General features: G+C 59.5%; 4 protein-coding genes across 4 annotated transcripts; 1 reads left to right on the top strand and 3 right to left on the bottom strand.

The window, feature by feature from the left end:
- Nucleotides 1-4,602: 4,602 nt before the first annotated feature.
- TRAVEDRAFT_71289 (uncharacterized protein) lies at nt 4,603-9,139 on the bottom strand (the record flags this gene model as incomplete). The annotated part of the gene is made up of 14 exons (XM_008039406.1): nt 4,603-6,030; nt 6,188-6,839; nt 6,892-7,336; nt 7,393-7,431; nt 7,495-7,512; nt 7,574-7,613; nt 7,686-7,727; nt 7,815-7,902; nt 7,955-7,970; nt 8,032-8,072; nt 8,127-8,143; nt 8,210-8,290; nt 8,340-8,593; nt 8,663-9,139. 14 exons carry the CDS (start codon nt 9,137-9,139, stop codon nt 5,601-5,603), a joined length of 2,640 nt encoding a protein of 879 aa, XP_008037597.1. The 3' UTR covers nt 4,603-5,600.
- Nucleotides 9,140-9,302: 163 nt separating this feature from the next.
- On the bottom strand, nt 9,303-9,862 carry TRAVEDRAFT_28443 (uncharacterized protein; the record flags this gene model as incomplete). The annotated part of the gene is made up of 2 exons (XM_008039016.1): nt 9,303-9,467; nt 9,699-9,862. A coding segment is annotated over one exon (165 nt), but the record flags the coding sequence as incomplete, so codon positions are not given.
- Nucleotides 9,863-10,824: 962 nt separating this feature from the next.
- On the bottom strand, nt 10,825-12,698 carry TRAVEDRAFT_28442 (uncharacterized protein). Its single transcript, XM_008039015.1, has 5 exons — nt 12,632-12,698; nt 12,512-12,570; nt 12,009-12,462; nt 11,529-11,953; nt 10,825-11,476 (listed from the first exon to the last, which is right to left on the bottom strand). Exons 1-5 carry the CDS (start codon nt 12,665-12,667, stop codon nt 10,933-10,935), a joined length of 1,518 nt encoding a protein of 505 aa, XP_008037206.1. The 5' UTR covers nt 12,668-12,698; the 3' UTR covers nt 10,825-10,932.
- A 1,757-nt stretch (nt 12,699-14,455) lies between these two features.
- TRAVEDRAFT_71287 (riboflavin aldehyde-forming enzyme) lies at nt 14,456-15,445 on the top strand. Its single transcript, XM_008039405.1, has 4 exons — nt 14,456-14,631; nt 14,691-14,801; nt 14,866-14,953; nt 15,009-15,445. Exons 1-4 carry the CDS (start codon nt 14,521-14,523, stop codon nt 15,086-15,088), a joined length of 390 nt encoding a protein of 129 aa, XP_008037596.1. The 5' UTR covers nt 14,456-14,520; the 3' UTR covers nt 15,089-15,445.
- Nucleotides 15,446-17,331: the final 1,886 nt, after the last annotated feature.

The raw sequence follows: 17,331 nt of genomic DNA, 5'->3' as shown, positions 1-17,331 counted from the left end.
GGTGGGGGACGCGGCGTCGGCGGGCTGCGGCATGGGCTGCTGGGGGAGGTTGTGGCCCTGGGCGTCGAGGGACGGATAGGGAGAGGGGTGTGGATAGGGCGGCGGGGGTTGCTGGTTTGGGAGGTTTGGCAGATGCTGGGCCCTGCGAAAGGCCATGAGCTGGTTAAGAGGACGGCAGGCGGAGGACGAGTGGGAGGACGGGCACCCCCAATTCGGACGCGTACCAGAAATGGAGAGGAGCTCTGAGAGGGAAATAAGATTCCCATTTTCGCTCACCCCCCATATATACCCATCAAACAAACAACGCCATCCGCCGCCCGGCGCACCCCGGGGCTCCCACGCCACCGACCCTATCTTATCACGCTCCAGGAAAGCGAGTGCGAGTGCCTCTCCTGGCCGCCTTCTTCGCTGTCACCCCCGCTTTCCTTCCCTGTCCCACGCACGGCCCACAGCAGCTGCTCGTGACTCTCGCAGCAAGGCACCCGCCCCAGATCGAGCACCCACCCCGCCATAACGGGTCCCCTCCCTTTCCGAGCTAGCCGAAGATCGACCTCGTTGCCCCCCGATTAGGCAGCCGCCCAGTTCCGTCCGCCCGTCCCTCCGCCGCGTTCTCCATTTCCGTCGCCCCCTCGCGCCCGCACGCCCCCCCTCGAGGCACCTCCCCTTGCGTTTAGACTATGCAGCAGGCCCATGAGCCGCGGCGCGCGGTGCTGCGGACGAGCGCGCGGGCTGCATCGGGGGGCGGTCTGGGCAGGCTTAGACATCAGCAATCAACGGTGCTATACTTGGCACCGGTAGCCATACGCAACATGTTCCGATTGCGGCAAGAAAGTTGCCATGTTCGGCCGCGCACTCGAACGCGCGATTTGCTTCCGAGCTTCCCCCCGCGCCACCGTCCGAGCTCGATCTGCGCGCGACCAGTCCGAGTCCTCCAGTCCTCGAGAGCCCCGAGTCCCTCGCTCGCACACGGTGGTCCGACATCCCGAGCATCCCACCGGGCATGCGCTACAGCTATGCACCGCAAGCCAGCTGGCTTGCACCGCCAGGCCGCGGAGACGCACGTCGAAATATCATATTCCATCCGCCCAGCGGCGCATCGGCGTCCGCTGACAGACATACGTGATTGGTCTGACGGGGCGCGACATACTCGCCGTCGGAGTGCGAACGCGAGTGCTACTCGCCCAGCATGCATCGGTCTTTTAGGCTTCGGAGGCGCGTCGATGGCCCGGTCTCAACTCGCTGCCTTCCCGCCGGGAGCCTGGAGGATCGAATGCACCGAGATCCAGGCCCCCGTGCCAGCATCCACCCGATAGCACTCCTCCTGCCCCCGTCGCCCTCTGGCGCACACCCGCCGCCCTGGACGTCGTATACTTATACTAGACAGCCGGCAACTGGTATCGGCTATGTAACGCACGCCCGGTAGCGGCAAGTACAAGGACAAGTACAAGAGACGGTCAGTCTACCACCCTTCAAGCAAACCTTATACTCACTTTATACCAACCTTCTAGGGCGCCGTCGGGCTGGCGGAGCATTCCCCAACTCACACAAGGTTCCCACCGCTGCCTCGTTGGCACCCCGTCTCACATATAATACGGTGGCGAGCAGCTCTCCCGCCGCGCCCCCGACTCCCGCCCTCGCAAGCACCACTCCGCTCGCTGCAGCCGCGCATTTACCGCTGTAAGACTAGCCATCAGCATACCCTGACCACCCACCATCTGACTTTCTGCCCCCGCAGACCCGTCCTGCCATGCATGCACAGAACAGCGACGCGCCATCGCCATTGCGTCATACCCTCCCTGCTCGGCTGCCCGTACTGCAGCCGCCCGCCCCTATCGCGAATTCGCTTCGCGCCCGGGCCCTGCCTGCCATCCCAGGCAGGCGCAGGCCCGTGCCGTTCGTTCCTCGCGGTGCCTTCGACTCGCGCGCGAGCTCTGGCTTCCATCCCCGCGCCCGCTCTGCCGCCGCCGACCGCGAAGACCGAAGGGTGTGCAGCGAGCCAGGGTCGCCGCGGATCGCGTGCCGCCCGCCGCGCCCTCCGGCTTCTCGGACAGAAGGGGACGCCATGCGCTGCTGCATTGCATGGCACCCCGCCGCTTGACATTTCCGGGGACCGCGCACGATCGGGCGCGTAGGCACCGTTCGCCTCTCGCGCGCGTTCGTCCTTCGCGCTGCTATCCGCACCACCGTGGACTGCAACAGTGGTGGCAGCCTTGGCGGTCTTACGCTCCTATCCAGTGGCACAATTGTCGCGCAGCGTTTGTTCTAGCCAGGACTTGCGGTATGTCAGCATCGCGACATGCCCCCCGCTGCGCGCGAGCCAGAAGACCACACCACCGCACTGCAACACACGCCCGCACCCCTGGGCCCCCCGCACCATCGCGCAACCCAGAGGCTCCTCCCCACCGGTGCGCACGAGTCAATTGTCCCTCGCGGAAGCGTGGGTGCGTCGCCCAGATCCACCGCGCACTCCGCTCCATTGTTCTCAGCCATCTAAGTTCTCAGCCTGGGCATGAATCGCATCCCAATCGATGGGCCGCACGGACGCATACGGCACCCGCGCTATTCCAGGCCGCGCGGTGGGTGTGCGCGCGCGTCACGCGCCGCCCGCGCCCCCTGCGCGGCCGTCTTCTCGTCTGCCGTCTCCCACATCCTCCGTCCCAGTCGCACTCCCACGCCGCCACCCGTCTGGACTCCGACGACGTTCGAGAGGTCTTTCGAAACCGGCGTGACGTCTGGGTCTTGACTCTTTTGTCGCTGCAGTACTTCGCGTCGTCTTGGCGACAGAGGGAGGGCATGCGGCCGCGGCGGATGAATAGCATCAGTGGTGGCATTTTGCTTTCATTCATCGCGCGGGGAGGGTGCGGGCGCGGGCTGGGGTGATCTGATCCCCCGAGCCCGCGCGAGCGCCAGACCACTGAGACTTCCCCCATGGCCAATCCGACTCCGGCCAGGGCACAGCTACGGCTACGTGCTGATGGGAGGTCCAGAGCGGGGGTTAGAACGCCGACATGTCGACGACTCAATCAATGTCAGGACGGGCAGGGCGCAGACGCGCTGGCTGCATTGTCGATCCGAGTCCTGACTTCACGGGTGCACTGGTCGCGGCTGCTTTCTGAGCCTGACGCGGATGGCTGAGCCTGCTTCGCTCGACACACCGCGCCATAGGTGCTGCAGCGGCCTCTATGCGTATCGATACTACACCCTGCCGCAGAGCATCATATCGCCGTGCGCGACCGTACGTACCTCCCTCCCGCACGTCTGGCAAACTCTGCCCACCACATCTCCGTGCAGGCGCAGCGGTGAGAGGCCCGGCCGCGCCGTGGTGCGGCGAACGCGGAAGGCCTGTCTTCGCTGGTGTTCCTGGCAGTAGCTTATTTGAGGGCCATGCCGTTCCTGGCCATGGTGTCGAGGGCTCGAAGCGGGCGCAGGCCTGCCGGGTCCAGGAGGGCCCGGCCCAGCTGTGTCCGCAGGCGTCAGCTGTTGGTAGGGCAGGGTGTTCTAACTTCTAATCGGGTGCTCAGGCGTAGCTGGGTTGTCGCCGCCGTGCGCCGTGGTATTTTTTGATATCTTGCGGTGAGTACCGTGCCAGAGCGCTCGTTACGGCGTGGAGGTGCGTACCTGTGTATTGCCCGTGCGTGAAGCGATTTGTGCTAACGTTATTGGCAGGGTATCGAGCGCTGCTCATACTCGAAGATGCTCCGGCGAGCCGAGGACAGAAGACGGTAAGCGCACGGGGATGCGTAGACTTACGTTGAAATGTGCAAGCGAGTACCCGACACACAATATGATATGTTCTCTGCTTTAGGAAACGACATGCCCTCATCTTGAACAGTTCCCTGGTTCAGACACACCGTACGGATGGTGTTGTGGATCTGGCGTAGAGGCATCATGATAGAGCCCAAGCGGGCTTTCAAGTACGCATGCGGAACGCAAACTCTTCCGAACCAGCATCCTCACCGGTGAGGTTGCATGGAAGGAGTTCCACACTACACGTGTATGACGCAACGGCTGCGACCTCCCACCTTCTCCCGCGGAGCATCGAGCGCGTCCAAGCCCCGTGCAAAACCGCATGCACATACGTCCTCGGGCGACCGTGCACCGAGGATTCTCGAGACGGCTCAGCGCGCGCGCGGCGAACCTTCCTGCCCATATATGGGCGGGGAAACGCCTTTTGCGGAACGCGCGCGAAGGCGTGTGCGCCGTGCCGGTCGTTGTGTACACACCCTGGATCGGTACTAGCAGCCTCCGCGCGCGTGTGTCAGTTACGCGAGATCGATCCGTGTGCCACCCCCACCACTGACTGCAGGTTCGCGCCGTACGGTCCCGTCCGTGCCGGCGCGCTGGGCAGGGGGTCCGCTCCCTGCTTCTGCCCCGGCGACATCTTGCACGTTCCCCCTCCACGGTTGCTTGCAGGGAACGCGCTGTAAGGTGAAGATTTAGATTGGAGAGCCTCTGGCAGAGGATGGGAAGGCGTCTCTAGTGTCATTGGATGTGCAAAATACGAGCGCAGGGATGGCCCAGAACGGGTGCTGGATGGCAACCGCGGGCTGGAGAAGGCTTCGCAAGCTCTCCTTCGAGCGGACCTCGAGCGGGGGGCGTGGCGGAGAAGCGTGTCCCAAACGGGCGAGACCTCTTGCGGTTCGGTCCGCCGGTGATTCTCCGCGAATGCACCTGGACGTGCGATTACAGAGAGGGATAGAGCTGCAGCGAGGTACATAAGGTGATAACGTTAGATAGAATAGCGGGAGACGGGCTGATAGGTTATCGTAAAATGGTCGTAGCATGGGGACACCGAAAGCACAAGTGTAATGTCAATAGCAGCCTAGGGATGCAGCCGGAAGAGTCTCTGGACCCTTGCGCACATCGAAGAATCGAATCCGAGCCTGTCCATGGAAGCGCGAACGGGAAGCCGCACGCATCCAGATCGCACGCCCGAACTCTCCGCCCAGGAGGAGAGGGGCTCTGCCCGTGGGGACAGCGCGGGGGGAAAGTGGCAAGTGGCGGCGGGCCTGAGAGCCGGCGCGCGCGGCGTCCAATCGTACTCGCGTCCACCCCCGCAGTGGCAGACGGTGGCGTGCGCGCTGCAATAATTGAGGTCCGCCCGGGGTAAGGTGTGCTCGGTTTTTGGGTTGCGTGGCACGCAGCACGCACGCGTGAGGATCGCCGCGGCATGCTACTCGATCGGACGATAGCTCGTCGTCTAGCGTGCGATCCCTGCTGATGCCGACGGGCGACCGTGTATTCCCTTGCCGATGCGAGCGCGGTAGCGGGGGTCTATGTGTGTCGCAGGCTTGAGGCTGGGAAGGTGCGGTGGCAGCAGGGAGCGAATGGAGGGGGGTATCGCGACGGCAAAGGGGGGTATGTCAGCCTCTGCCACTCCGACCTGGCGGGGACAAGGACGTAAAGCGTCCGCTCGTGGACGAATCCGGCTCCCCGTCCCACCAACATAGAACAATGGCACCATTAGGCGAACGGGACCGCCGCAGCGATCCGCGCCGCCGGATACGGTCAAAATTTGTGGGCGCATGGGGAATGGGCCAGGCTGGGCCTAGGATGCCCGGTCGCGCTGCAGCTGCGTCTGTTTTTGCCACAGGTTAAGCTCAAGCTTTCCACGCGACGAAGATGCGCCCGGTGCGGCTACTCGGCGGGGGCTCCTGCTCGGAAAGGGGTGGCACCGTCGCGTGTCCAGCTATAGGGCTAGAAGGCGCCGTCGCTAAGCCTGGCTGGAGCGGCTCGCCCGCCCCTTGTGTGGATCCGTCAGCGTCGCCAGTAGGAGATGAATCCGCGTGAGGATCAGCGGCCGCGGACGGCGTATCCCCTTCGAGGTCGCTCGGGCGAGGGAGCACCGCAGAGGACGAACCGTCGTGCGTGCGGATGTTGGGCGCGGACGAGATGCGGTGCTGGTATTGGGCCCAGGCGGCGCACATCCCCTCGAAAGCTTCGCGCTCTTCTGAAGTCGTCGGAGAATAGGCAGCCCATCCCAGACGCTCTTCTGTCGCTGCGGCGACGTACATGCGGGCCTTCATATCGCTGCAAATCGGATGGCAAATGAATTGGTTAGCTCTGCATCCGTGCGACGGATAGTTCCTTTGACACGCTGGCCTCCTGATGACCGCGCCCATCGATACGATACCGTCTCCAGGAGGCCCACCGGCCAGTGAGGAACGTGAAGAAAATCATGACGCACAGTTCGAAGCAGCGCAGGTGTTCGTCAAACTGCAGCCGCGTCAGGCTCATGAGAGCATCCTCTTTCGGATGACGCCGACGTCGAGGGGCCTGGAAGGTGATGCCGTCAAATGTCCGTCGCGGCGACATTGTCGCCGACGCGCGCGAAACAGTCTCCTGGAAATCGACGACCCAGTCCCACATTGGCTCGGCACATGCCAGCACTTCCTGAACCCGCAGGGCGAGAAGAAGGTTGACTGAACGCGGGTCGAAGTTGATCGTTTTGTTGGGGAGTGGGTTCAGCTTTATCGTATCGAAGATGTCAGTCTTTGCCGGTTTCGCAACGTCCACATCGCCTGACGTAGGGTCCCCGGAAACACTCACAGAGCGTGAGCGGGGTTGTCCAGGGAGGGAGAGCGAATGGCGAAGCGCCGTAGGAGAAAAGCCGCTGTATCTACTAGTGTCCAGGGCCACGAGGGACGACCCAGCTGTCAAGTTGTGTATGATACTGGGTGAGTGCGACTCCGTGATCATTCGGATGTGACTGTGATCCTCTGAATGTGGTTCGCCTATTATTGGAGTACTGCTGTCGACGCCGAAAGGTGTCGCTGCCGTGTCAGACGATGACGGCGGAGGGGGGAAGCTGACAACTATTGGAGGTGGTGCTCGAACATCTAATAGTGTTCGTCAGAATAGCGCACACATACACATAGTGAGGTGACCCACCTCGGAAGTGCAGTGGAAGAAGGTTGGCGAGCAGAGATAGAGGTTCAAGATTGATGAATCTTGCTGCGTGCATTTCGTCGTGGATAGCCCGGAGGAGCGAGTGGTCATGAGGGTTGACAGGGGGCTTCGCGACGCTACGAAAAATCATAGGCGTGGATGAGACGTTAGGGGTGGAAGGTGTAGGACGTATAGGCCGGACGGTGTCGTCGAGGGCGGCATGCTTGACCCGCGTCACATCGTCAAACGAATAGCTGAAAGTGTTGTCCCGATGGGGAGGCAGCGCGTATGTCAATGGTGGAAGCAACGCTTCCGGTTCAGAGGAGTGCGACGACTCCGTATGCGGGGGAGTTGGCGGATATTCGTGCACATGGATTGGCTCCGGCGATTCGATGATGGAGGCCGACTCGTCGCTGCATCCCGGAAAGTAAAGATCTTCTTCCCACATCTGGCACGTTTTTGGTTGGACCACGAGCATGCCACGAAATAAGAAACACTACATACCTCGAAGGCACCACCAGGCTTCATCACACGTGTAACTTCCTATCCGGGCACCGTCAGAAGTCGGCAATTTAAACGGCAGGGTCGCGTGTGACGAAATCGCACCTCGAGCAGACCGTCCCACTGAGGAAGGAGGGCGTCAAAAAGAGTCGAAGAACATGTACCTGATCTGGACCGAGCGTACCTTGTCCTCGGGTACTCCACGGGCGACTCGAACAAGGCGACTGACGGTCCCGCGCAGATCAGATCAGATCTCACGTACTTACATGCGCCAGATTCAGTGTGAACCTACTTACACGTAGTCAAATTCCTCGTTTGGGAAAGGCAGCCGGTCTAGGCTAACGAAGGAAGGGCGGTTAGCCGCGAGCGAACGGTCGGACGGCGGCTACTGTTTCCGCCCTGCCGTAAAGGCTACGGGGACTTACAAGTTTGCTTGTACCCAGGTGATACGGGACGCTAAGTCAAACGAGCCTACTTGAATGAGGTCTGGATGGAGCGGGACTACGTCGAGACCTGCAATTACGTTTCAGAGAGGTGTGGGGAAGAGAAACGGAAGTCGACGGACCGACGAAGTAGGAGTCCTGGACAGCCCAGCCGGGTCAGAAACCGTTTCTCAGTCACGATCCAAACCACCTGACTGACCTTCCACTCTCTGGCCGCGTTCAATATCCATGTGCCTGTCCCTGAAGGTGGTACAATTCAATACGTAGTCGAGGAAGACAATGTCATATACTTGCCGCAACCAAGCTCGAGGCTGGATTCCGGTTAAAGTCGCGTGAGTCGACCCGATCGTGTGAATGAGCCGCGTAGCGTTACTCACACTCTTGCCGGCGGTGTCTTGAAGACGTGCATGGTAGAACTTGCACCCATCTGATAATGCCACAGGTTGTCCCACACATCCCTACGGCGACTTTAGTCCCCAGTTGGCAAAGGAGAGATGCGTAGCTTACAGGTCTACCACTTGTCTGTCGTAGCTCCGGGGATACGGCACGTCTTCCGCGGGGAAAGCGTGGTACTTCCTCCCGCTTCGGATTACGAACTGCGCCTCCCGTGCCCGGATCTTCTGCCGCAATTCTTCCAGTATGGCGCGGTCAAGGGTCGAGAACGGCAGGTCGTTCTTGGCGCTCTCGCTCTGCATAGAAATCGAGGTGTCGCACTTGCTGGTTTTGCTCTTCTTCCTTTGCAGCGGGAACTCAGAGCCGCGCTGAAGCCGAGGTTCCCAATCACGTCAATGAGCCTCAGGCGACACATGCATCACGCAAAGCGTACTCACAGGAAGCGGGAACTCCCAGTCTGCCGACTCTCTCGCCGCCGCATGCGCCCCCACGCTGGTAAAGGATTGAGCCGCGGGAGAGCCCCCGAGCCCGGGGGCTTTCTCCATCGGACCCGAAGACGTAGATGGCCGTGAGTTCACGCGCGCCGGGTTTCGCGGCGGCCGCGGAGGGGGCGAGGGGAAGGTGGGAGACAGGGCAGCATGGTCGTCCAGCAACGGCCGTTTTTCCGAATGGGAGCTGGAGGGACGCTTTAGGCGAAAAAGTTTGCGCTTGCCCGACGATGCCCTGAGCAGTGCGTCGGGTACGTGCTTTGACGATGAGTGTAGAGCCTGGACGAGTAGGTGCGCTGCGGGTGGTAGGGCGGAAGCGGCCTCAGAGGCGGTAGTCGCACCTGCGCTATTCGAGCGGCGGCGTGGTGGAGTCGACTGTGAACGTCGAGCATTGAACTGCGAGCCTACGTTCGGTCGGACAATCATGACAACAGAGAGCAAGGGACGAGCGATACGAGAGAGCAAGACAGGTCGACAGCAGGAGTCATCGGGGGGTTAGGTGGGCGAAGAAGTCATGCAATCGCCAAGGCGCGAGGCCGCAGTTTTGAGGGAGGGGAAAACCAGAGAGCAGCTCAGCTCGATCGTTTGCTTATACCCCAAGCGTAAGGATGTGGTACGCGACGTCGAACGTCAGGATTAGAGGAACGATCGGAGTGAATGATTGACGCAGTTTGATGCCAGCACTAGTACTCGATCGATGGTGATGCGGACGGCGGGAAAGCAAGGCACGAGGAGGGCGCGCAGACGAGCGAGGTCTTTGGGAAAGCAGAGGAGAGGAGGGCGAGCATATCGCGTGCACGCTCTTGAGGCTCTCGGCTGCTGTGTAAAGGGTGAGACGGAACTGATATAGCCCAGCCCATGTGCTCACGCTGGGCACTGTGGGCAGTACGATCAGCGCCGGTGCTAATTGGTGTGCCTTCTCGATTTCCTTATTGAAGGTGAGTACATGGTCATGTCAACGTAAGGGAAGAAAGAGATTGCGTACCGGATCGAGATCTCGGTTGGTAACCATCCATCCAGTTGCCAGCCCTGATAATCCCATGCCTTAGCCTCACTGGACCCGGCATTAGCATCGCACCGTCATGCTGATGGGGTCCGCTACTAGACCGATCGTGGGTGTTGTACGAAGTTTGCGTGGCCTTGAATGCGTTTCGGTTCCTCGCCCGCTGTGCCAAGTAAGTATCCAGGGAAGCTTCAGAACGCGTACAATGAAAGGGGATATGCGGCTGGGCGACGACCGCACGGTCGAACTCGAAGCACCACAGGAAGCGCTTAACCACAAGTGGTGGCGCGGCGCGCAGCGGTCGGGGTTCCGTGACCTCGCAGATGCTCATGAATCAACGAGACGTACACGATGTCAAGTCGGCAACCCTGAATCTGACGCTGACGCTCTCAAGAAAAGGCAAGGGCAACCCATGGTTTGGAGAAGAACCCTGTCGGATTGCAGCCATGTCCATCGTAGAAACATATGACGGCATACCTCTGGCTTGCGCGCACCACAGCCGCCCGCTAGCGCCGGACTAAGCGGCTCGCTCTTGTGCCACCACCTCAAGGCCTCACATGCGGACTCACCTCGCTCTACTCCAATGCTTCGTCATGTCGTACGGGCCTCGATAACCTTGAGTCGTCCTCGATTTTCTCCAGGCAAGTGTGGCTTCATCTCCATCAGTGCCGTCTCAAGCTGGAGTCCGGTCCAGTAACCGACTAGCTGCTGGGACCAGAGCGTCACAATTCTTGTGTATGTGTATCGAAGGTGGCGGTAGATGAAATTTCGCTGCAGCTGGGAGCAAGAGATGGGTAGACGAGGAGCTCGGGACACGGACGCGCACTTTGCTGTGGTATATATAAGGAGTCGCTTTTCTCGTGCGTGTTCTACCGTACTTTGATGTCTGTCAATCTAGAACTTTAGAGCTCTGAACGAGGAATTACATTGCCCTATATGGCACCTGCAGGATCGAGGTGAAGTAGGGTGAAGTGATGATCGACGTGCACTCGGAGCCGACGACGATGTCTCGGATCTCGATACTTGCCCAAGACGGAGTTCAGGCGGAGGGCCTTGCAAGGCATGTCGCGCGAACTTCATCGCTGAACTCATACGCAGGTGAATACAGGGACTCAAGCGTACACGATGCATGAAACAGAAGTAATACACAGAGCATGATACACAGCAGTAGATTCTTCTTCCAGCGTCACCCAACGAACAGATCCAAACGTGCCTCTCAGTCGACATCCTGGTGGGGCGCGGCTTCCTCGCCCTCAGCTGCCTCTTCCTCGCCTTCGTCCTCCTCATCACCCTCGTCACCCGCATCCGGCTTCCTACCAGTCTCATCCCGAATGTCTCCGTCCGCGAAGCTCAGGATGCCCGCGACCTCGAGCAGCTTCACGACCTGCTCCGCCTCGGTGATGTTCATCGCCGCAAGCGCCTTGTTCACGGCGTCCAGGTTGTGGTCCTCCAGCGCCTTCTGCATCGGCTCGGAGAAGCTCTTGAACACGTCCCACCGCAGCTGCAGCGCCTTGCGCACGTCCTCGATGTCCACGCCCTCGAAGCCGGGGCCGTCAAGCTGGAGCTTCTCGGGGGGCGGGCCGTCTGGCACGTTGAAGTTAATCGTCTGCTCTGGGTTCTCGGGCATGAGCTGAATCTGCTCGGTGCCGGCTGCGGCCTCCTCCGCCTTCGATATCCGGACGCGCTCGACGAGGTGCGCGTACGTGTCCGCAACGTCCTTCTCGAAAACGCCTGTCGCGCGCGGGTCTCGCGCAATTAACCTACAATGCATTCTTAGCGTGATGCGAACGTGCGTGTACCGACATTACTCACTTGCGGAACAGCATGGACGGGCCGTCCTTGCCCAGCTTCTCGGAGTACTGCAACAGCAAGCTTTGGTGTACACACTGCTGGGCCCACTTCGCCTTGCCGGCACTTTGTGCGCGGAATGCGGCGACCAGGAGCGCGTCAGACGCGCCCGGGACGTAGACATCGCGATGCGCCTTGATGTACTCCCATGACTCCTCGTAACCGCGGATGGGGAGGTGCGAGAATCCCTCCAACGCTGGGGTGAGCTCAGGCAGCCCGTCGTCGTCTTCATCGTCTGCGGCAGGTGCTTTCGATGTGGAAGCTTCGCTGAAGGGGGCGGCATCGACACCTTTAGGGTTGAGGACCTCGATCTCCGTCACGGTCTTCTTAGGCTTGTCGGAGCCAATTGCGCCCTTGACTGGAGGTGGCGCGGGTTTGGGTGGCACGTACTGGGGAGCGCATATATCAGCGGGTAGCACTCAGAGAAAGAGCAAGTATACGCACGTGTGACTCGAAGCCCTCATGGAGGTCCTCCATGGTGATCTTCTTGTGTTGCTCCTCCTCCTCGTCCGCCAGCTCCTTCCGCATCTTCGCCTGGTGCTCGTCCATCCTCACCAGATGCGCCTTCAGCCCCGCGACGAGCGCCTCCGCCAGCTTCGGGCTGTCCTTCTCCACGCCCTTCTTCTTCGCCTCCTCCCACACCTGCAGCATGAGCGACAGCAGCATCTCGTCGTACGACTTCTGCTCGGGCGCGTTGCTGGGCGGCTTGTCCGGGGACGGGTTCGTCTTGAAGCGCTCGACGAGCTGCGAGAAGTGCGGCGGGCCCTGCGCCTCGACGTCCGCGGCGATCTGCACGAGGCGCGGCCGGAGGACCTCGTTGCACGCGATGTCGGCCTTCAGCTGCGCGATGTGCAGCTTCCGCATCTCGCGCTTCTCGTGGATGTCGCGCTGCTTCCATCTGGGCGGGGTCAGTGGTCTTGTCGGGGCTTTAGTGTGGTTCTACATACCGGACGAGCGACTTCTTGTCGACATTGGGATGCGTTTCGATGTCCGAGTCGTCTGAGAGCTACGCGCGCCTCTCGATCTTTAGACAATGAATTGAGACACGATACGCGTCGCGCACGCACCTCGAGTTTATCCCACTTTGAGTAGTTCAGAGGCATGGCGGAATACGGTGCGTGGTGGGGTGGTGGTAGGGTACAAAGCGTGAACGCGACAGTGGCTGCAGCCCATCAAGCACTTTGAGGCGTATGTGGGATGCGGAGCGTTCTGGAAGCTGCGAGAAAGGACGCCCGAGGACACCTTGTATCCGATTGCGCTCATCTTGATTCATACAGATCTTGTTTCTTGAGCTCGGTGTAGACTTTAACGCGCTCCTTAAGGCTCCCTACGTGTCATAGGGAGGGTTCACCCTTGTTTTCAAACAAGGAGGAGGCTGAATATGAACAAGAGCGGATCACCTCTAGCGCTAGTGTCGGCGCAGCGGCTGTGCACCCGTATACATGGGCGCTTCGTACTTAGATGTGGCAACGTAGTAACTCTCGGCGAGAGCTCGAGACAGTGACGGGCTTGGGTGGGCTGTTTAGGTCTAGAATCGGCCATACGACTTGCAAATTTAAGGAATATTAGGAGATGTAGGGCTCTCTGGCGTGCTACCCCATTATCACTAGCACTCATTTTACTGGTACTAACTAGATGCTACTCCGACTTTCGTTGCTTTGAAAACCGTATTCAGACAGAGTTTCCAGCTCACTGCGAACAGCCAAAATATTTGAAACAACCGGGAATCGAATGAGGGTGTATGTTCCACACCTCCCCTTCATGATCATGAGTACATTCTTCCGTTTCGTAATGACGCCAGTGCCGCGTCGCATTGATATATCCAGGGCTGATTTGAGTGCAATCGCCAGGGAAGGCTCACCACAGAGGCACTCATATCTTCAACTATACTAAGTTCCCGTAGGCGCGTCGAGGGTTTAGAATCCACTTGAGTCTCGCTGCGTCCAGTGCGACTTGGCGGTGGACGTGACCGTGGCCAATCCCGTGACCGTGGTGCGCCCCACGTGGCCAACACGACGCGGGTTTGGGATTTTCCCTTGACCTGTGACGCCGCTGGCGCAGCTCCCGATCCCCCTCTCTCCACCGCCCATCGGCATCGCGACGTCGGGGGGCCGTCGTCCAGCGCCTGCGCAACTTCATCGTACCCCAGTTCTCTGTCCAGGCCTACCAGGGACCCAGACCGTTACCCACTGCGGCGCGGTGACGCAGCCGGGAAACCTTGGTGCCGGTGCATTTCATCGCGGAATAGGAGGTGCGTATTTTCTCGGAAAAACAAACGGTATGTTGTCGGCGCTATGTCTCATCATCGTCATAGGCCGGTGCCTAGCATAATGAAATGGAATGTGGTGTAGTGGGTGACCACCATGTCGACGGCCCGACGTGTCTCTACGGGAGCAGAGCATCCTGCGGCTACCAAGTCTCATAGCTTTACAGGACGGTATGGTTAGTTTGGATATCCATGTGGCCCGCAACGTTCTACGACAGTACCCCCGCGGTACTCTCAGTCCGCAGCATGCAATTCGTGAGGGTACCTTGGCAGCCCTGCGCTCAACAAGACGCAGCATACGTCACGTTCTAGGCCTTCGTGTGTACGCCGGTTGCTCACTTCTACCTTGTGCATGGGAGCGGCGGTGTGTCCTCGGTTCACGCGACGCTCCGATCGATAAAATACTTTCGGGGCTGCGCTGCACTCCGGGGCTCTTCACGCCACACTGGCGCTCCTTCCTGGCGAATCCCGGCCGTCGGTTGTGTGTACTGCGCCATGGACTGGCAAGGACACCCAAACCCTCGACGTCGAGGGACTTTGACGTCCAGGGCTGGCGGACGCTCGCCTATATAAAGGCGGGGGTCCGCCCTACCCAAATATCCTCATCCTGAGTCTTCAGTTCTACGCGCCATCACCAGTTCCTCCGCCGTCTTCTACACGATCCTTCCTTCTCACACCCTCGCATTCGCCATGTCTCCCTACACCATGCTCCTCTTCGTCTTCGCGCTCGCGGTTGCCGCGTTTGCTTCGCCGGTCGACACCAACGGCACCGCTATCGAGAAGCGCTCCCGCACCGGTCGTGTAAGTTCCTGCCGCCGGCTTATTCAATGATGTAATGCTCATCCAAGTTCGTTCCATAGGGTACTTGGTTCGAGGTCGGCCTCGGTGCCTGCGGGAAGACCAACAAGGACAGCGACAAGATCATCGCGATCTCGTCCAACATCTACAACAACGGTGCTTACTGCGACAAGGTTTGTGTTGCACGCACATTGTTTACGGGAACGCCCTCTGACCGAGCTCTTCCGACCTTTATAGAAGGTCACCATCAAGAACACTGCCAACAGTAAGACCGCTACGGCCACCGTCCGTGACGAGTGCCCCGGCTGCGGCTCCAACGACATTGGTATATCATACTCACATCACCTCCCCACCTATCGTATCCTGATCACGTCGCACAGACATGAGCCCGTCGCTCTTTGAGAAGCTCGGCGACCTCGACACCGGTGTCCTCACCGTCTCGTGGTCGTTCACCAGCTAAGCTGGCACCTCCCGACGCCGCGTCGCGAGCGACCCGACCCACCGTCCCTACCGAGCCTCGGCGCCCGCACCCTCCTCCTCCCTCCAGCGGAGCGGACTGGTGCGCGGCCTACACAGCGCCCAGCGCGCTCGCTCTGTCACTATCGCTATTTATTGACCATAGTGGACCGGGGGCGACTTAGAAGGCAGAAGTTAGAACGAAGCTGTATCCATATACAAAAGGGCCATCTCTGTAGCATTAGCCTGTAGCTGCCTGTGTGCACGACTATGGTCCATTTCGCCGCCCTGGGGTCGGTGTGACAACATAGACGCATTCACTCCGCATCCTTTCATTTTCTTCTCGTGTGTCTAGCCGAACGACTTCCCGGCACGTTTAAATCCTTCCTATGGACGTATGTAGATCCACTCTGCAGGGCATACTAGTGGCCTCGTTTGAGATCCACCGGAGAGTAAGGAAGCCTTTTTAAATCCCAGACAATGCTCCGATGTATGAAGCAAACCAAGCTCAAGCTTAGGTACCTCATAATTTTGCAGATATGCGTGTGGTTGCGAGTGCCTTCGCCCCGCGCGCGAGAGCGTATTTATCGGACGCGGTCACGGGGTAGCCGCGTCTAGCGCGACACGTTTGCCGAAGATGTCGCGCGCGGGTTCCTTCCGCACCACCATGTCCGCAACGTGTCTCCTCTCGATCCACTCTTTTCTATCCTTCTCGTGTTCTTCAAAGACTGATACCCTGAGGCCTTATGCCCCTGCAGCTGGCGTTAGTAACATATGTAGCTCTGCTGCAGCCTTAGCCCAAACTCGAATTCATTCACCTACTGAAGAGCCTAGGCTGACCACGCTCGACCTCTACCGGATGCCAGCCTCTCCAGCCTCCTCGTAGGTATATGGAACGAGTCGTATCCTCTGTTGGACGTTATCGTCTGTTCGTTCTTGACGATCACCCCCCTTCCCCTCAGGACTGGCGATCTCTCACTCTTGTCTGGCCCTCGCGCTCAGTGTCGTATGAGGTGACTCTGCCTCCGACACTACCCATCTGCTCCGGCATATGCTCGATGGCGCGCGATACGCAGGCATTAAGGCCGCTGGTTCTTGGTCCCTGTCTGGGTTTCAACGGCTCAATGGCCCACCCATGCATGACTCCCTCCGTAGGCCAAGTCAAGCACGCCGACGAAGGTCGTTCAATCATTAGACGGAGGGGTCCCTCGGTATGTCATGACTTTACTCGGTGTCAGCACACCTGCTCAATATCAGTAGCTCCTTCCTGGGTCCCCTCCCACCACAGGTCAGCCGCCACTCAAGAGCACTAGACCGTGAGCCACCATCCGCTCATCCGGGGTCGACGTCACGGACCATGGTGTCAGTCATATCCATATCCTCGACCAGCAGTACAGCTCCGAGTTCTAAGCATCCCTGGCCTGTGGCTTTCTCGGCTTCTCGGGTCTCTCTTTTCTCTTCCCTTGCTTCGCTCTTTCCTTCTAGTCGACCAGCTGTCGTCTCGTCTCGCTCTCGTCCCACTTGTCTAGTCTCGCGCGCGCTGTCTTTGTCTCCTTTCCGCTCCGGTGGATATCCCTCTTCCACCTCTTACATGCGGCAGACACCGGCGACTCTTGTTCAAGCGCACTGGCAACACAAGTCTTCTGTCTTACTCTGGATAGCTCTCGTACTGCTCCTCGTCAAAACTCAACAAAGACCCTCACAACATCACAAAATTGCAATAATCTCGAACAACACTGCGAAACGGACGAAACCCCAGACATTTCTTTATCTTACTCTCTCTATACCTAATATGTACGATATAATACTCGGCGTAGCAGGGCCCGATCTCGCCTACCCTCTCTTGTCGCCCCGGTCCCTTCGGCTTTTCACCAAGCTCGACCTCGGCGGCATTGTTCACCACACTGTTCTCCCTTTCCTCCCTCTCGTCGAGCCCTAACGGCTCAATGGCCCGCTCGTCTGAGGACATGGCGGACACTCTCCTTCGACCACGTCAAGCACGTCGATGGAGCCGCATCATTCTATATCATCGGGGGCATTCATATGGTACGTCTGCCTGCCTGACAGCGAGGTTACATCTAATCACCGCATATAGCCTTCGACACGACCCCGTTCAACCTCACGCCGTCACCTTGAAAAGCTCGGTGCTGCTTACGATCTTACCCATGGCTCATCTTCCAAGTTCTCCCTCTCGTCGAACCCCAACGGCTCAATGGCCTGTTCGTCTGAGAACTTCGAGGGTGATCT

Source organism: Trametes versicolor (assembly GCF_000271585.1).
Source record: "Trametes versicolor FP-101664 SS1 unplaced genomic scaffold TRAVEscaffold_5, whole genome shotgun sequence".
Lineage (NCBI taxonomy): Eukaryota > Fungi > Basidiomycota > Agaricomycetes > Polyporales > Polyporaceae > Trametes > Trametes versicolor.
This window is presented reverse-complemented; position numbering and strand designations above follow the sequence as displayed.